The sequence below is a fragment of the Rattus norvegicus genome, chromosome 2 (genome assembly GCF_036323735.1).
Source record: "Rattus norvegicus strain BN/NHsdMcwi chromosome 2, GRCr8, whole genome shotgun sequence".
Taxonomy (NCBI): Eukaryota; Metazoa; Chordata; class Mammalia; order Rodentia; family Muridae; genus Rattus; species Rattus norvegicus.
Window position 1 is genome coordinate 26,628,857 of NC_086020.1, and position 19,246 is coordinate 26,648,102.

The 19,246-nt window shown below is 46.1% G+C and overlaps 2 protein-coding genes across 5 annotated transcripts in view; one reads left to right on the top strand and one right to left on the bottom strand.

Moving 5' to 3' along the window:
• Positions 1–1,645: 1,645 nt before the first annotated feature.
• On the bottom strand, positions 1,646–18,594 carry Bhmt2 (betaine-homocysteine S-methyltransferase 2). Its single transcript, NM_001014256.2, has 8 exons — positions 18,539–18,594; positions 14,710–14,842; positions 13,120–13,211; positions 9,770–9,961; positions 7,559–7,706; positions 6,836–7,018; positions 6,005–6,233; positions 1,646–2,586 (listed from the first exon to the last, which is right to left on the bottom strand). Exons 1-8 carry the CDS (start codon positions 18,569–18,571, stop codon positions 2,505–2,507), a joined length of 1,092 nt encoding a protein of 363 aa, NP_001014278.2. The 5' UTR covers positions 18,572–18,594; the 3' UTR covers positions 1,646–2,504.
• Positions 18,595–18,683: 89 nt separating this feature from the next.
• Dmgdh (dimethylglycine dehydrogenase) overlaps positions 18,684–19,246 on the top strand; it is a 74,957-nt gene continuing 74,394 nt past the window's right edge. The window contains exon 1 of one of the 4 annotated variants that reach the window (XM_063281294.1): positions 18,684–18,836. In XM_063281294.1, coding sequence (XP_063137364.1) covers positions 18,751–18,836 — 86 coding nt within the window. In that variant the 5' untranslated portion in view covers positions 18,684–18,750. The remainder of the gene's footprint in view (positions 18,837–19,246) is intronic. The other 3 variants (XM_039101723.2, XM_039101722.2, NM_139102.2) reach the window with 3 other exon arrangements.

Here is a 19,246-nt window from a genome sequence, read left to right on the forward strand (position 1 = left end):
TTCTTGACCCAGCTTCCAGTGGCTCTGCCCGGTTTCATAAAGGGAGCACAGGGCACGGCGTGCTCAGTTCACTCTTCTTTGCTGCTCTCGTCTTCCCCTGTTCCTTCTGAATGTCTGTTTAAGTTTCATTTTCTCATTCTTGTCCCTCTTCACATGGCGTTCCTGGAATGCTCCCATTCCAAACAATACATATTACTTAAGTTTCTGCAGCTGTCACAACTGTCAGCCTGGAAAGCTGATGAATGGCCTCACACCTTCTCACGGTCTAAATGAGCTACTCTTTGCTCGTTTGCATCTCAACTGATTTTCCTTTTTTAAAAAAAAAATAGGTTGATGGACCTAGATTTAAAAACACAACTTCACATCTACTGTATGCCAGTTGTGTTTTAGACTTGTTACATTGTTTCCATAGCTAAAGCTACAGAAACAAATCAAAGGGGACCCCAGAAGGGACAGCCCTTGCCCTCTGTCGCCTCTCCACTCTCCCTTCCCTCTTCACATGACCTTAATCTATTCAGCAAGGCCACCCTGGAGTGAAGGTTGAATCTCATGCACTGACATAGGCAGAGGTGAGGCAGCACAAGGACAAGGGGGCTCGCCCTGCTCACACACACACACCTCACAGTAAATGGACAGAGCACGTCTAGCATATGCTGGGAACTGTTGAAGCTCCTTATTATCCTATTTAATCCTCATGCCATCTCTGGGAGGATTCTTCTACTGTTCCTTTCACATCACAGAAGAGAATACTGACAGGAAAGTTAAGCGACTGTAGTACGGATGGGATGGTAAGTGATTCCTCTAAAGCCTTTTGGTTTGGAGAAAAGGAGGTCTAGGAAGTCTAACAGCTATCTTTTTTTTTTAAAAGGATTTATCTTTTATTATTATTCATGTGTTTGAGTCTTTGAGCACTACGTGTGTGCAAGAGCCTGAAGGGGCAAGAAGAGAGCATAGGATCCCCTGGAACTGGATTAACAGGTAGTCATGAGCCACGGTGAGGGTGCTGGGAATCGAACCAAGGTCCTCTGCCAAAGTAGAGCATGCCTTTAACCACCGAGTCAGCTCTCCCGCCCCCCTGAGGGTGATCCTGGAGAAGAAAGAGGAACTGACTGGAAAGGACAGTAGCTTGCTCTATGGATTTTCCAAGTCTAATGTTTGGACCAAGTGAAGGCTGCAGTGTGTGGACTTGTGGTTACTATGGGGATGCTTTCTAAGAATGAGATGTATCTTAAGAAGAAGCAAGTGGGCTTTAGAGGGGATGAGGTGCTGGGATGCTCAGGAGAATGAGTCCTGGCTGGAGAGGCTTGCAAAGAAGGTTGGGCATTCTATTGGTGACTTAGATTGGTCACCCTCGAGGACTCCGAGGCCTCGAGATGACATAGACAAGTTGCTCTGTAACTACCGCATCAGCTGGCGTTCTGGAAGGTGGTACTGGGAAACGAATCCCAAGTCCTTATCATTACAGAAACAATGACGTCAGCACTGAAGGATTGATTTAGTCTCAAGGAAGGTGATCAAAAAAGACCTCAAACTCCATAGTTTACATTCTAGGAAGTACTCGAAACAGGGAACTTGAAGGAGTTCAACATGAAGGCGACGATGGCATGATAAACAAAAAAGCTAAAACATGACAAGCAACACACTATTTTTTTTAAATCAATGTTCCAAAGAAATCAAAATTTAGAAAAGGAAAATTATTCGCAATTTCACTAATGGTTACTCACTAATTTGTTACATTGTAGCAAAAAACAAAAGTAGGGCGCAGCATACAAACCAAACATGAATGTGGAAAGTGCTAGAACAAGATGAACTTGATCTCTGACTTCTAGAAAGGTCTTCCAAGGTTCATGCATTTTACTTGAATCAGCAAGTGTTTCCCTGAGCGTTGGTGATTATGTTTGTCGTAATGCTAACTAGAGAGGAAGGTAAGAAGCACGTTCTATGGTCCTTGGCCATCAGTAGTTTATGATCTAGCTATGCCTGGTTATAAAGATGCACTTACTAATTCTAAGACCTTAAAGCGATAATCGCCTTTGAAAGCCAAGCATCATGACTGTTCAATAATCCTGCCGTCACTCGCAACAGCTTTGGCGTCTCCTCTACTGAGACTGTAACTCAAGTACAGAGTTTAGACACCAGAGTTATTCACCAAGGTTGCTTCTTGCCAACTTCTAATCATCTGAGAATGTCAAATCCACCCTGAGAGCCAACTGATAGCCATGCCTGATGACCTTTGGATGGGGATGGAAGCTCTGTGGCATTACTAGGCAGAGAGTAAGTGTGTGAGGGGAGGGGGTGGGGCGTGGGGTCCGGATGCCTCTGCATCTCCACCGCATCTAGTGGGCATACTCAGGAGTGATATGTCACTCAATTGGAAGGGACGACAGCTCATCGATGCTCAACAGCCAGAAGAACGGGCTGAGGACAGCAGCCAGGAAGATTCCAGATGGGGCTTGAGGCTGTTTCCTCCTTTCTGTCACTTCAGAGGTCTCTTTCATGGCTTCTCAAGCATCTGGCTTTGATAGGGAAGGACAGAAAGGTCTTCCCGAAGCTGGCAACAGAGTTTCCCAGTATTCCCGTCTAGCCCTGGGGGTGGGAAATACGCACCATTAGGATAAAAATCCAAACTCATTTTACAAATTCTGTGTGTGCATTTGTGTGCGTTCATGTGTGTGCGCACGTGTGTGTGTGTGTGTGTGTGTGTGTGTGTGGTGTGTGTGAGAGAGTGTGTGTGTGTGTGACAGAGAAGAAAGGGAGAGAGGGAGGGAGGGAGGGGAGAGATATCAGACTAAGGTAGAATTTTTATTTCATCATACAGCCAGAAGAACTCTATATATTTCTGCCAGTAGCTTTTTCACAACTGTGCATGTGGTAAGTATGTGTACGTGTGTGTATTTATGTTCATGAGCACATGTATATGTGTGTATGGGTGTGTGCACACTCAGACGCCAGCTAACTTCCTCAGTTGTTTTGTACCTTATCTTTTGAGACAGGGCCTTTTATAAAATGCTCACGAGTTTAGCTAATTATGCTACCCAGTGGTGCCAGTCTCCCCGGCACCAAGACTAAGACTGCAGATGTGTGCCACTGTGCTTGGCTTTTTATCTGGTTCTGGGGTCTGAACTCAGGCCCTCACTCCTTTCATAGCAAACAGTTACTGACTGAGCCATCTCCCTAGGCCTGTTTCTGAGTGAAGATATGTCTCCGTCCTTCCTTGCCTACATAAGGCACCTTCTCATTGGTTAAAATAAAAAAAAATTATGGCCTATAGCAAAAGGCAGAATTGTAAGGGGACATCGGCAGAGGGAGAAACTCTGGGAAAGAGTTAGAAATGGAAGATTGACCAACAAAACAAAGTTGGACTTAGGAAACTGAGAAGAGGTAACCAGCCATGTGGTGGAACTTAGATCAGTATAAACAGGATGAGTTGGGAACAAGCTTATCTTAAGGCTTAGGCATAAAGAAACATATTTAGTCTCCAGGACATTGTTCAGGGCAAGGGCAGGCATAGAAAAGCCCAGATGGTTACATTTCCATAGTTTTATCTTCTTACTGGTCACCAGGCTTCTGACCACCCTTCAGAAACAATGTATCTCACTTATAGAAGTTATTATTCTTTGTGTCCTGATGTTGCTGTTATATTTCATTCTGAAATATCCAGCAAAGTCTTCCCAACTCTACTCAGAACTTTAGTGAATCAAGCAGCTGTGGAGACCATTTTAAATTCAACAAGAAAAGGAATAACTCTGCTACAAAGTAACCAAGAACAGAGTACAAATGATTGTTTCTTTTAAGACAAAAGCGAAAAGAGAACAGGTTCCTGGGCCTGGACTTTCCTGGGCCGGGACTTTTCCTGGACCCCGCTTTGCTGTTATATGTATTCTTACAGTCTTCCTTGCTTTACTTAGGAAACTTAGGGGAAAGGTCAATGCTTATTTATGATGGAATCCCAGAACTTGTGGTTTAAAATGGCCTCTGTGGATCACAACTTCCTACAGACGTTAGTTGATTGGAAAGTACAGGGTGCAGGGCGCACTGTGATCTTTAGACTAATGTTTTCATTTCCCTGGCTCCTTACTTTTCAGGATGCACAGGTGACGGCAGCTAAAATAGGCAACTTTCACTTATTTAAACCTGCAATCATCTCCAAAGCAGCCTTCCCTTGTCTCTGGATTACATTTGCATTCAGCACATTTTTTATGAATCCTGCCTGTGAGAAACATCGTCTCCGACAGACACCTGCAGAAACGTTTGGCAATGATTTCTTCAAATTTCACCAAGATGGTCAAAGAAGATGTATTTACTACACCACGTCATTGAGTAAGAGAAGTCTGTGAGAAGGTAGCTCAAGGCACGGCCAGTGTCTAGAAAATGGAAAGGGGGTAGCACTGGATCGACAGATAGGGAAAGAGAGAGAATGAACAGATGTGTAGTGAGCCAAAAGAGAGCAAGGTTTGCAGACCCTGGGAGAAGCACGTTTAATAATAAAGTGGTTGTAAGAAACAGTATAACTTAGGCTCTGGAGAAGATGAAGGCCTGTGACTTTTCTTTTAACCATGAAAAGTTATTTAGAAATTCCCAGATAGCCAAATGCCATACAAGCACAAAGAATGCCAGTCCGATCATAAAGTTAATTTACATCTCTCAAGCATTTGGACGATCCATGAAGTATAAGAGAGGAGAATCCACCACACCCCGGTGCTAGGAACATTGATTTCCCTTCATGCGGCTCACAGTGTGCACAGTGAGACTGTTACTTGTAGAGCGACTGCAGTGATACTGTTAATGCCATTCTCTGGCTGTGTGTTTTTAGAGGAAACCTACAGATAAAAAGCACGGAAGACTTAACTGTGATTATAGACTAGGACATAGTCTCTAAGTGTGATACATGTTAATGCTATAACTTGAAGCGGCTGAAGAATGCGGCCAGAGAGATCACCTAGTCAGAAAGTGCTTGCTATACAAGCCTGAGAACCTGAGTTCATGCCTCAGCTCCCACAGAAGCCAAGTGAGGCGGTGTGAGCTTGCAATCCCAGTGCTAAAAATAAGGCAGAGAAAGGCAGCTCACTAGACAATCACAGCATAATCTGATTGGCAAACTACCATAAGTGCCCATGAGAAACTCTGTCTCAGAAAACCAAGGTGGATGGCTCTTGAAGAACAACACCTGAGGTTGTTCTATGGTTCCACAAGCACCAGAGTACTCTTCTTACACACACACACACACACACACACACACACACACACACTGAGAAGTTAGAAGAAAGGGGCTTAAATATTTTTGCCACAGAGACATGACAATTATTGGAGGAGATACAATTGCATTTTGGTTTATCCTGACTTGTGTAGATGCGTGTCAAATGTGTACAAGTATAGTGACATCTGTAAATATATATAATTTTTGTATCCATTAAAAATGTATTTTGAAGCTTTGGGTCTTTTGTGTGTGGGGGGGTAATTAAGTCACAAGGGTGGAGCCCTAGTGAATGGGATTAGTACCCTTATCAAAGAGGCTCTAGAGAGCCTGCCTTGACCCTTCTATTATGAAAGTCCCCAGCAGAAAGTAACTCCCTTTGAGAAAGTGGGACCTTCATCAAATACTTCATCTACTGGCAGCTTGATTTGGACTTCAGAACTCTACGAGAACCACATTTTGAGGGTTTGTTGTGAGACAGGCTCTCATTGTATAGCAGTGGCCGGACCAGGCTGGGTTTGAACACAGAGAGAATCTGCATGCCTTTGTTTCATGAGAGTTTTGATTAAAGGTAGGGTCACCACTCCCCACTCCTGGTTCTAAATGTTTATGAGACACCCAGTTGATGGAATTTTGTTAGTCTGAGCTGACCAGGCCTCCCCTGGGAATGGGGCAGGGCAGCTTGCTGGCTTTCTGTGTGTTTCACCTTGGCCCTGCTTGGGTTCTCATGCCTTGCACACGCATGTGTTTGCAGCAACACATAGAATGAGTTAGAGAGGAATTCCAAGTGCAACTTAAAGGCAGCCCCACCTTGCTCTGATCCAGGGTTTGGTGTGCATGTCCAAACCACTTCCCCAGATGCCATGTTTTTCTGAAGCTGGTGGCAAAAATCCCCTTTCTGGGGCGAGCTCCTCTGCAATGGCCCTGATGTGGTAGGGCTCAAATCCGCAGCAGCCGCCAATGTACCTGACCCCCAGGTTGTAGGCCTCTCTGGCGTATTTTTGAATATCCCATCTGGTGGCAACTCTTGGCTCCAGGCCTGTAATACAATGATTTGGATATTTCTGTTACCACCTCTGTTGTGGTTTAATGTGAATGCCCCCTGTGGGCTCCTGTGTTTGAAAACAATGTCCCCAGCTGTGGAGCATTGGGAATGTTGTGAAATCTTTAGAGGGAGAGTATGTCACCTTAGACAACCCCACTCCTGTTTTCATTCAGTCTCCTGGCTATGGAGGTAACAGTGACCCACAACCCCACACTCCTGCAGCCATACCTCCCCACTGTGATGGACCTCATCCCCTCTAACTCTGAGCCTCAGTGAATCCTTCCTCCCTAAAGTTGCTTCTGGTCAGGTATTTGGTGAAAACAGAAGACTGACTCATGCAGCCCCATTTTTCAAATGGCAGGTTCTTGACTGGTTGGGCTTTTTCTCCATCTCACCCTCCCCACCGCACCCTCCCCATACACATCCCAGTTTTTTTTTTTTAACTAATATAAATGCTAGAAAGATTATGCATTCTTTAGGTAGCTTCTGTTTGGTTAACACTGAAAGTTCTTTCCTTACATAGCCTTATGTTATAAAATCATATCACCTTAATCACAATAAGAAATGTAAGGGACTTTCTATGCACCCCAACTTACCGAAAGGATATTCAGGAAGGTCCACAAACCCTCCCTTGCCACAGTCCGGTGTGTGGAAACCCAAGCACTGGACCATAAGGTGAGCTTGTAGGCCGGCATCCCTGAGGCCCTCCTTCATGAGCTTCATGGTCTGTAAGCTGGTCCAGGGCCCAAACCGGCAGTTTACCCCAATGATGTTCGCCCCTGTGCAAGGCAAGGAAGAACTATTAAAACTTGTGGTGCATTCCTCTGCTCGGTCATTCTTTTTGTAACAGTAAGAAGCCATGCTGGTTGTGGTGCCTGTACAGCATCAGAGAACAGGGCGGTCTGTGTAGGCTACAATGATTAGAAGTAATTTCATTTCATTTCAAACCAATTAGTCATCAGTCAATCAATCAATCAATCAATCAATCAATCAATCTTAGAAGCCAGCTTAGAGATTAGCTACACTAGGATTTATACACAAGACTCTTCTTTTTTTTTTTTTTTTATCATGTCAAGCCAGGAGAGGAAGAGAGGAAGAGAGAGAGACAGAGAGAGAGAGAGAGAGAGAGAGACAGAGAGAGAGAGACAGAGAGAGACAGAGACAGAGGAAGAGGAAGAGGAAGAGTGGAAGAGCAGAAGGAAGAGAAGACTCTTCCTTTTTGTTCTTTTATTTCTCTGGCAATATTAAGTGAACTTTCTGCACTTCCCACGCAGCCACTTCACTGCCCGCCTGGACACAGGACACTCGGGCCACTTTACCTGCACGAGACAGTCTCACCGCACACTCTCCCGGTGTCACGCCGTGCATGTCCCCCTCTGGGCCGATGCACATGGTCACAGCCACAGGTGCCCCCACCTCTCTCAAGACTTCCACAGCCCACACGGCTTCTTCCACATGCTCAAAATACTATGAGATAGCACGTTTTAAAATTGGCCTCAGGTTAAAGGCAAATCCCAAAATGCTGTAAAACTGTTATTAAAAATGACCAAATACATAGTGTGTGACACAGCTTTTGGAGAGGTGTGTCTCCAACAGATTACGTGAACAATGGCTTTCTGAGTAAACATTCGAATTCCTTCAATCAGAATATCTGGAGTTTTATCTAGGGGGTATTTGGTGATACTGTAACTGTTAGTAAAACAAAATCCTATAATTTTAAAGGTTGGCTTTAAAAGACAGTTATATATTTAAAATGAAAAACGTGAAGGAACAAACACTGTTGTCACCAGAAACCCAATGAACTTGTACCACAGAACCACCTATGGTAAACCTATGAGTAAACATTTATTTTACTTATTGATTTGGGGATCATCTTTTATGAAATTAGGGTTAGCACTGAAAAACATATCTTATCGTGTATTATGCTTCACAGTGTTTTTATAACATTTCTGGTTAGGATTCCTAGGAGGTCCATAAAGCACAAAGGGAGAAGTGGAAACATGTTCCCAGAAAATTAGACTATGGAGCATGAGATGGGGTTACCACCGATGTCCTTGCTGGTGGTGGCTACTGTGGTTTGTCTGGTGAACCCATGTCAGCTGTAGGGGTGCTTTCTAGGAGCCTCCTTTGGTGCCACCATTAAAAGGGTGACCTGAAGTAACTGGACAAGAGCCAGCAGTAACCTCCCTGTGTCTTCACTTGTCTGTTTTTGTTTTTCTAGACGGGGGTTTCTTTGTATAGTCCTTGGCTATCCTGGAACTTTCTCTGTGAATTGGGCTGGCTTTGAACTCTGAGATCTGCTTTCCTCTGCCTCCCCAGTGCTGGGACTAAAGGTGTGTGTCACCACACCAGGTTTCTTTCTTTACTCTTGAAAGAAATTCTACAGACTCCCAAGGAGGAAAGCGATAATCAGGCCAGGCTCTGAAAACAAAGGCACTATGTTCCCACCCAATGGGAGAGCGAGGTTCTAAGAATGCGTTTCCTAGGATCTATAGTGAGGCACAGACAGCCCTGGGCCTTAAGCTGGTTTGAACTGGCACATGGAGTGATGGAGAAATGGCTTAATACCAGGCAGGAAGAACTGCACTGGGAAATCAGGAAGAGAGGGGAGAGAGTCCTTCATGCTGAGTCGGAGACCAGTTGTTACGGCATAGATATGGAGTGTCCTCCAATAGGTTCACGTTGTGAAGGCTTGGAATTCAGTTGGTGGAGCCAAGACTGAGGAAGGATTGGACCACAAGGGCTGTGACTTCATCAGTGCTTTTAGATGTGGGTGGATTCATAATTTGACAGCATCTCTGGGCAGTAGGAGGAGGTGGGGTCTTGTGGGAGGAAGCAGATACTGGAAGTGTCCCTTTGAAGGCCACCTTGCCTTTGATTCCTTCCTTCTGCCTCCTTTTCCTGGTTGCTCAGCCTTACTCTGCTACACCCTCCTCCATCCTGTTCTGCCTAACTATGTGACCTAGAGCCAGCTGGCCCAGGAGTGCACCTCCAAAACCACGAGCCCAAATGATTCTTTTCTTGTTTTCTTTTGTCTCAGCAGCAACAGTAACAATAAAAATATGACATAATGTATCTGTTCTTTTCTTTAAATTGCCATTTATATGTGCTAGACCCAGGAGTAACAGAAAAGCATTGAAAAAGGCGAAAGGAGAAGGCAGTTGCTCGGTGCCGAGTATCACTAGTGAGCCCTGGTGGACTTGAGCAGCCATCTTCCTGCTAGACATGGCTCCCCGACTCTCTCCACCTCTCCCCCATGCTTTCCAGCCTGGCTTCTGTGGGAAAGGGTATATCCTAAGCCTCTGTCCTCTTCTTTTTCTCACCTTATTGTCTCCAAGGTCAGTTACCTCAAAAGCAAACCCCACAGAGAGGCATGGCACAGGTCTATCTCTTGCCTCACAGAGTACCCACCATGCAGATGGCAGAGTGTTCCCTGGACCGTAGTGTGTTAACCTAAACCACTGAGCGTCCACACAGAGAAAATGAAGGTACAGGGCAACCCAGTCCAGTCCCTCTAAGACCAGTCTTACCTCTGCAATCAAGAAGTCCACATTTTTCCTGGCAAAAACACCTAGCTGTAGTCGGAAAATGTTTTTAATTCTAGTTTCATCCTTGTGGTACTTGTACAGTGATGTCTGGCAGATGCCCCCTGCCACCAAAGCAGCCCCTCCATCAGCCACCTCCTGGGCCAGGTCACAGGCAGCTGCATTCACAGCTTCCCACTGAGAGCAAGAGCAGAAACATGAGCCTGGTGTTAATGTAAAACAAAACATGTCAGAGGGAGCAAGTCAAGCCTGCAAACTGCCATTCAAGAATTGAGCAAAGCCTCCTCTGTTACCAGTGACTCCTGTGTGAGTGGTGTGTGTGTGTGTGTGTGTGTGTGTGTGTGTGTGATTATGTTCATGTGTGTTGTATATCTTTCTCTGTGTATGTGTGTATATGTGTATGTGTGATTGTGTATGTGTGATTGTGTATGTGTGATTGTGTATGTGTGATTGTGTATGTGTGATTGTGTGTATGTATGTATGTGTGACTGTGTGTATATGTGTGATTGTGTGTGTAAGTGTATGCATGTATGTGTGATTGTGTATGTATGTGTGTATGATTGTATGTGTGATTGTATTATGTATGTGTGACTGTGTGTATGTGTGATTGTGTGTGTAAGTGTATGTATGTATGTGTGATTGTGTATGTATGTGTGATTATGTGCATGTGTGTGATTGTATGTGTGATTGTGTGTGTGTGTGCGTGTGTGTGTATAACATGTACTTGTGGAGGCCAGAAGTTAATACCCAGTGTCTTCTTCAATTGCCCTCTGCATTAATTTTTGAGACAGGTCTCTCACTAAGTCTGGATCTTAGGGATTTAGCTAGCTTGTCTGGCCAAGGTGCTCCAGGGATCTGCCTGCCTCCGTCCACCCCCAACCCTGATGATGGGGTTGCAGATAGATGTGCACCAATGCACTTGGCTTTTACATGGCTTCTGGGATCCAAACTCCGTCTTTGTGGCTATACAGCCAGTACTTTATTGACCCAGCCACACCCTCAGCCTCAGCAGTAACTTCATAGTCCCACAACTGTCATTATCCACACTGGATTTTTAAAACATGAATTTAGACTAACTATGAAGTTTAGTGACTCTTCCTCTTCTTCTTCTCCTTCTCCTCCTTCTCCTTCTCCTTCTCCTTCTCCTTCTCCTTCCTCTTCCTCTTCCTCCTCCTCCTCCTCCTCCTCCTCCTCCTCCTCCTCGTCCTCCTCTTCTTCTTCTTCTTCTTCTTCTTCTTCTTCTTCTTCTTCTTCTTCTTCTTCTTCTTCTTCTTCTTCTTCTTCTTCTTCTTCCCCTTCCCCTTCCCCTTCCTCTTCCCCTTCCTCTTCTTCTTCCCCTTCCTCTTCTCATTGTGATATGATACAGGTATTTTGCCTACTCTTATGTCTGTGTACTGTATGTGTACCTGATGCCTTTGGAGGCCTGAAGAGAGCACCAGATCCCCAGATATGGGGTTTACAGACAGTTGCAAGATGCCGTGTGGGTGCTGGGAATTGAATCTGAGTCTTCTGGGAGAGCAACAAGTACTCTTAACCATTGAGTCATGCTTTAGTCCTGCCACATTGGATTTTAATGACTTTCTCTGTTCTCCTCTCTTACAGATCATGAATCTCTTCAGAAGACAGAAGAGGGCCTAAGCCACTATCATCTTTCTACTTAACACAGAGAACGCCATAATGACAGTGTATGGATAACCATGTAGTGGTTCCCAAGGTTACCATTTAGCAGGACCCAATATGTGGGTTTCCTGAACAAGCATGGGCATCCACAAGTCACTCATCATTAACGGTTGGCTTTGCAAATGTTTCCCCATCCTTCATCCTATCTGCTCTCCCGACAGGTCTGGACATAGCACTACTTATCTTTTCCCAGAGGTAAAGCCAAAGTGCCATGCAGGGATGGTCTTCATGATGTCACACAGGCGTAGACGGCAAAGTTGGGTATCAAGCTTGTTTTTTGTCATTTGTAAGTCAGTGCTAAGTTCACAAGGACCTCCCTTTCTCCAGAAAGACAAGGGCTGGGGCGGCGAGGGGCAAGGGTGGGGGGCAGAACAATACAAAAGGTAAAAAATGATCTAGTCAAATGTTCTTTCTTCTCCAAACACCTCTGAAGGGCTTCATCGCCTTTCCAACATCCTGTTCTGTCTGGTCTTGTCCTCTTCTACCTAAACCGACAATATTCTGTTTCACACACATGTCTGTGAGATGGTGAATTCACAGGAGTTAGATGTGATCTGGTAACAAGTTCAGAAACACAGGAGTATAACTGGTCTTTTGGCTACTTTGTGGGTTCTTTTTTCTACCACCCATTTTCCAACTTTTCAACCCCCCCCCAACACTAGATAGGAGAGAAAAATGGATAGAAGGGAAAGGGGGTGGTGTTATCATTAGACTACTTCCTACTGGTTAGAGGTGTCGAGTTTGGGCAAGTTTTATCTTCATTGTCAGGATATCTAACTTCTTATTGTTTCTTCTTTGTGTATGAATACTTAACAAACCGCAACCATGAACCAAAAATCCAACTGTCACCACAACAACCTTTCCTTTCAGGGCCCTAGCATTTAAACACCCTCTCAAAAACTCCCCAGAATTCCAAGTTGTCAGACCCTCGTGGGTCCCCTCAGTGTTTACCCCCTGCTGAGTCTTGATGATGCACGTTTAAGCCTTTGTTCTTTAGAAAGGAACACCCTGGCCTTCCAGTTTGGCTATGGGTGGTAACACCTTTGATGTTAGTTCTTGGTTTCTGTTTTCCTGCTGAGAACAGACACTGGTTTTTGTTTGTTTGTTTTTGTTTTGTTTTTCCATTGTGCTTCCTGGGATTTTCCACCCAGTGAGTTTGGGGTATATAAACTGTGAACTTCAGTAAAGCTTTGGCATTCTCTTAGCGCGAATGACCTGAGTCTGTGGTTTTTTTTTTTGTTGTTGTTGTTTTGTTTTTTGTTTTGTTTGTTTTGTTTTTTGTTTTTTTTGTTTTTTGTTTTTTGTTTTTTGTTTTTTGTTTTTTGTTTTTCTTAAATGCCCCAGGCCTACAACTAGTTCTCAGTACTATGGCAGCCCGGGCGTTGTCAGCAAGTCACACGATAGCAGACTGTCAGCAGCTGGCAAAATCATGCTCCTGCTAGAGCACGAATCAAGTCATAGTCAGCTGCTGTGGACCGTCTGAAGTAGTCCCGTTTAATCCCACACCTATGATTCAATGAAAATACAGTCCCATAATATTTCTATGCTTTTTAAAGAAACCAATGTTCTCATGACCCAGGAGGCCATTTTCACCACCTCCCATGCACAAGAAGGCTCTGTTCCTCGTAGCTGTTCCCTACCCACAACCCAGTTACCTTGCTTTCCATTCTGTCTTCAGCAGCCGAAAAGGTGAATGTCTGCAAGACATCGGCTCCCGCTCTCAAGAATTCTGTGTGAAGCTGACGAACTGCCAAGCAGTTGGAATTTCAATTACAAATCAAACTCCAGAAGCAGATGTCCTCTGTAGCAGCTCCCACCCTCCTCTTCCCTCCCTACTAGACTGTATTTCAAACCTAGACATGCTAAAGCAACAGGTTAATGTCACTGCTGTGACAGCATGCACTGTGGAGCAGTCCAGAGGCTCCTGCTGATCTGCCTCAAGTGCAGAGACTGAGGCCTGGCTGGCTCCCTGTTCCCTCATCCCTCGTCTAGAGTCTTTTGACAAAGCAATGTGGGAAGCATGCTGCTGGCCTCTTATCACAAATGTGAGAGGAGTGAAGAAGCTCACACAGAGGGCAGTGTGCCTGTGCATGACACCCACAACAGGCTGACTCCACAGTGAGTATGAGAGAGTCATGTGGTAGGCAGCCCTGGCTGCCCCTGCTTTTTCACCCCTCTGGGGTTGGAGATGTAGCTCAGTTGGTAGAAAGCTTCCTTAGATGCATAATGCCCTGGGTTTGATCCTTAGCACACTGTAAAGCAGGTCATGCCCAGAATCTTAGCACTCAGGTGGAGGCCATTCTAGGATAAATGAGACCCTATCTTTCTGTTGGTTGTGTTCTCTACCAACAGCGAGCGTCTGAGCAAACTGGGGAAGCTGCAGCGATGGCCACCGAGCTCTAAAGATGCATGGACAACCCATGGGGGTAAACTCATCTGTCCTCACAACTGGCCCACATCCCTGCCCCATGTGGCAGACAAAGGAGCATGTCCTCAATGAGGTCACGGGACTTGTCTAAGGTCACACAGCTGGTCTGGGGAGCATTACACAGGACCTTGTGAATGAAATCAGGTAGACTCAAAATGGTATTTCCAGGGTGTGTCTTGATCTCCTATTGTATTCTTTGGCTTTATTTCTCCCCACTCTAGGAAAATCAACAGAACCAGGTAAAGTTAAAGTACCAGTGTGATGCCACCAACCAATTGCAATGGTTTCTACTTCTGACTCTTGTATTTTAATTTTTCTCCAAGTCAGGAAGATGAAGGGGAGGGTTGCTCTTTTCTTCACAGTTTGGTCCCCACAGCCTGGCTGTCTGCATCACTGATGGGGTTGGGAATGTAGCACAACCTTCAGGATGAATCTAAAGCCATTGGTGATATTTTGCTAACTTAAGAAAATCCTTAAAATAGCTACAAGGGAAATATTCAAGGAATGAAAATGGAACCATATATTCTAAACAATGCTTGTTCGAGAAGATATGAGGGAGGGAGGGAGGGAGGGAGGGAGGGGGAGAGAGAGAGAGAGAGAGAGAGAGAGAGAGAGAGAGAGAGAGAGAGAGGAGGAAACAGAGAGATAATTTCCCTTGTGCTTCAGTCCACACGACTGCCATGGCCTCTACCTCTTGGCAGTTCTGCAAGGAAAACAGTCCTTAGAAATGCTTGCCATTGTCCCCTGAATTTTCCTCATGGTGTTTAAGCCAAGCGTTACTCGCTCACACACACCCCTCGTTGCCGCAGGCACTCACCTGCACTTGGATACTCTACCACTGCTTCTGGAGTCCAAAGTCCTGCCTTCACAAAGCCTCTCTTTTCCAGAGTGAAGAGAAAGCCGCCGTCCCCAACCACAACCTCCCCGCTGTCCAGACGCTCCAAGATACCCTGGGGAAGAGAACGGAGACTCACCAGGCTCTCTCCATACCCCACCTTTTCTTTTAACATCATTTGTAATTTTAGAAATGGCGGCCCTGTCATTCTGCTGAAATTATGTCTGAGAGTGTTTCAGAAGACGTTACAGCACGGTTCCTGGCCAATCCAAAACCTGTTTTGTGCAGTCAAGGCGCTCTGGGGATGTTTTTGCTCAACTAACACTTTCTGGGTCAAACTCTACTGAAAGTTAACCCGACAGTCACGTTAGTTTTTCATGTCTGCTCTTCCCTGACAATTATTAGGGTTTGGGGATACAATATCTTCAACTTAAACCCCCAAACCCACAAGCTCCATGGCTGTTGCACACGCGCTTGTCACACCACAGGCCAGTGAGTCAAGTGGAAGATACCTTGTTTCGCTTTTCCTTTCTGCCTGGAATGTCACCATGACGCATGCGTGTGCAGCCATCTTGTAGCTAAGGCACCCTTAGCTGCATTTGATGCCAGGTGGAGCCAACTGGTACTGCAGTTTTTCGTGACAGCCTAGAGTAGCCACAGTAGTGACATGTGGCTCCCTTTTACACCAATTTGAGAATCAGGTTTAAGAGTGCACACAAACGAACTAATCTATGGGGGGAGGGCGGCAATGGGGGGAGGGTTGGGAGGGGAACACCCATAAGGAAGGGGAGGGGGGAGGGGGATGTTTGCCCGGAAACCGGGAAAGGGAATAACACTCGAAATGTATATAAGAAATACTCAAGTTAATAAAAAAAAAAAAAAGTGCACACAAACAGCCCTTGAAACTGTTACTCTGGTGTTTTAACTTAGCTCCCTTCTTGTACCCAATCCTACAACTTGTGTCTATAAAGCATGTCATGGGTTCGTCCCCTTATTGAATGATCTTTACCCACCTCTTATCTGTTACTGATCTCTCCTTGTGCCTGACAACTTCAGTGTCTTCCTTCATCCACGTATCTACCTGTCCAACAGTGTCTGTTTCGCTTTGATGTGTATTGCGGGTGATGTAGTCTATCTGTCTTTGTCCCTCCCACCTCTACTAGCAGATAATGAAGGAGAGATCCTTAATGAACTGTGGAGAGGTACCAAGTAGTTCTGAAAACATCAGATGTATCGAAAGTGATAGGATCTGTGTCCTAAGAAGCAAAACCAAACTATCTCGGATCAAAAATTAACAGGCTTAAAAAAAAAAAAAAAGACCATAATGCAGAGTTTGAGTGTGTCTTTGTGAGACATGATAGGTTAGACTTTCTTACCTGAAGTTCGTCCGGTATTTTCTTTAAAGACTTATGTTACGTTTTATTTGTGTGCATGGGTGTTTGTGGGCATGTGCATGCAGTGACCTACAAGGCCAGAGGGTAGCAGATCTCTGGGAACAGATTCCAGAGGGCTGTGAGCCACTAAACATGTGTGTTGGAACTGAACTCAGGTCCTTAGGAAGAGCATTGAAAGCTCTTAAGCACTGCACCACCTCCCTAGCCTAACCCCTTGGCCAACATTTAAAATGGTCTGTCTTTCAACAAAATAACTAGACTGTGGATGTACGAATCCAGAGCAGCCTGTGGCCCATCTTTCTTGTTGGCCCCACCACCTTACTAATTCTAACGACAGCTTCAGGGGCTGGGAACAAGGAGAGTCCTGCCTTCTTATTCATTTCATTTTGGCAGTATACCCGTTGAGCTAAAAGTGAGGGCCTGGCGTTCTTTATACCTTCTTTCTGACTACACCAATCCGGAAGCCTCTGTATTTACCATGTGCTCTCAGGATGAGGCTGTGGATCCTTAGAGGAGGCCATTTGCTCCATGGAGGGGGCAGACACAGAGTCAAGTTGCCTAGAACACCCACCATCTGCCTAGCTTCTCTGACCGGGCAGCTTCTGTGGTTTGAGGAATGCGGTGGAGGCAACAGCTGTTCAATTGCACAACAGCAGTCAAAGGCACTGGCGACCTGTGCCTGTCAGCTCAGGAGAGAGAGGAGTCTACTTCTCTTCCAGGTATCTATTAACAGGGCCAACATGTGATAACTGTGCAGTTTCGGGAGCAGAGTCCCCGGAGGAATGGGGACAGAAAGCTTTCAAAACCATTTTTTTTTTTGACTTTTTGTTTGTTTGTTTGTTTGAGGCAGGGTCTTACTAAGTAGCCCTGGGTAACCTGATGTAAATCAGGCTAGCCTCAAACTCCGAGATCTATCAGCCCCTGCTACCTGAGTGCTGGGATTAAAGGCATGCATCATTACACCGGCCCCATACAAAGTGACTAGCCTGGACTGGGGGTGCAGCCTTGGATCCCAGCGCTTGGGAGCAGATGCGGGTGGATCTGTGATGGAATCCGGCTTGTGATACAGGGCATTACAGGGCATGCAGGGCTACAGAGTGAGACCCTGTCCGGAAATTAAAAAAACCTCTTGTGAAAATAAAAATCAAAAATTGAATTATGGGGCTTACTTGATGATTTAGTGAGTAAAGGTGAGGGCTGCCAAACATTGTGGTCAAGTTCAATCCCCAGCGGGGTTTAATCACCTGGGCGCCATTTAATTAGAAGGAGCGATCCAATTCCTGCAAATTGCCCTTTGACCTTTACAGGTGCGTCACAGTATGTGCACACCCATACATATACAGAACAAATAAATGCACACACAAATATAATAAAATTCATTTTTAAAAGCGAATTATAAAAAACAAAGCAAAACCGAACATACAGAATCTCAGGGGAAGGCAGCAGTGTTCTTCACATTTAAAAGAAGTCTGTTTATTAATCTCATTTTAGCTTTTGTCATTAGGGAGCATCTCTTAGGATGGTCCTCCACCGGTGGTCGGTGGTCGTCTGTCGTTGGTAATTACTGTTGCAGTTAGGGTGGATCTGAGACCTCTCAGTCCTCTCTCACTTGGAGCTGTTAATGGCTGACTAACAGCTTAGCAAGTGATTGAACCTGGACTTTATTAAGATCATTCTCTGTAGGTCATCTCGGTTCCCAGTTTCTTAGCATTCGGAAAGCAGAGGTGGGCACGCCCCCCAGGACTCTGAATTATGTGTCCAGGTGGGCTGTAGGGGGATGGGGTGGGGTCCCGGGAGGCCCCTCTTCCAAGTTCACACCTTTCTGGTCATTTGACTATCCCTGCTGGCACAAGAAGTCCTCAGTGCTGTGGGAAGCTGCCATTGGGGTAAGGGCCGGATCTGCGTGTGTCTGCTGAAGGCAACAGAGCGGACCACCATACCCACCGGTGTGAATGCTTGGTGTCCTTGCTTCATGCCGGGGCAGGTGTGAAGCCGCAGGGCCAGGTTTGACATATTTACAACCCTGAGGGAAACTGACAGGAACACCTACCGGTGAACTTCCCACCTCCACCCTAGGGGATGCTGCCTGTGCACCCCTAAGAAAAAGGAGGGTCCGCTGAGTCCAAGTCCAAGACCTTGACCCCTGATCCCTCTTCTGTGAACACTGACTCTGAGCAGGTCGCCTGACTCTCGGAGCTTCAGTTTCCTCACCCGCAAATTGGGGTTACCGGCAAACGCAGTTAATTCTGAGCTGCGTAAGGGCTTCAGGAATGCTAATCCACCCGCAATCCGGTAAACTGAGGCTCTGGGTCACCCAGCCCCCTCGCCGAGAGCTAAGACCTTACGGTTTGTCAGGTAGCTGAAGCGGGATTCGAACTCTGCGAAGAAAGGAAGAAGGCAGCTTGACTGAAACTCACCTTCTTGACTCGTGGGCCTCCGGCTGGTGCCATGTCGCCGCCACTGTGCAAGCGCGGGTCCCGGTGGCACCGATCCCGGAGGCGCCGCGTAGCGGGAGCCCGCCCCTCCGTGGGAGGACCCATCCCCACCCACCCCCAACCCTACCCCACCTCCATCCCAGCTACCTCCCGCCTAAGGCCGGGATCTGTTTGTGCTCGGCTGCAACCTTGCCATGCTCCGCCTGGGCGCGCTCAGGCTGCGGGGCCTCGCGCTCCGGAGCTCCCAGGGGCGCCCAAGCTCCGCCGGCCTCCGGGAAGGGTGAGTACTCGCCGCCTGTGGGTTGGGAAGAGGAGCCAGGCAGGGCTCCCAGGAATGGGCTGGGTTCTCCTTGAATTACCTGCTAACTACCAGGTAAAACTGTCTCTCTGGCCCCAGTCCCCTGGCCTGTTGGCAGCAAGCAGCATGTGTAGGTCTGTGAGTCCACTGTGCTCAAACAACTGCTTGCTTGTCTCTGGTGCACTTGTGCCTTGATGGTGGCTGTTATCATTGTTTTGTTTTTAATGATAAATATGTTCTCGAGATTATTCTATGCCAGGGCATATCGATTCGCCTTATTCTTTTTAATGGCTGCATAGTTTTTCATTTTATCAATATTCTATAATATAACAAAGCAGCCTGCTCATTAACTATTAGGCTGCTTCTGCTTGGCTGTTACCGCAGAGAACGTG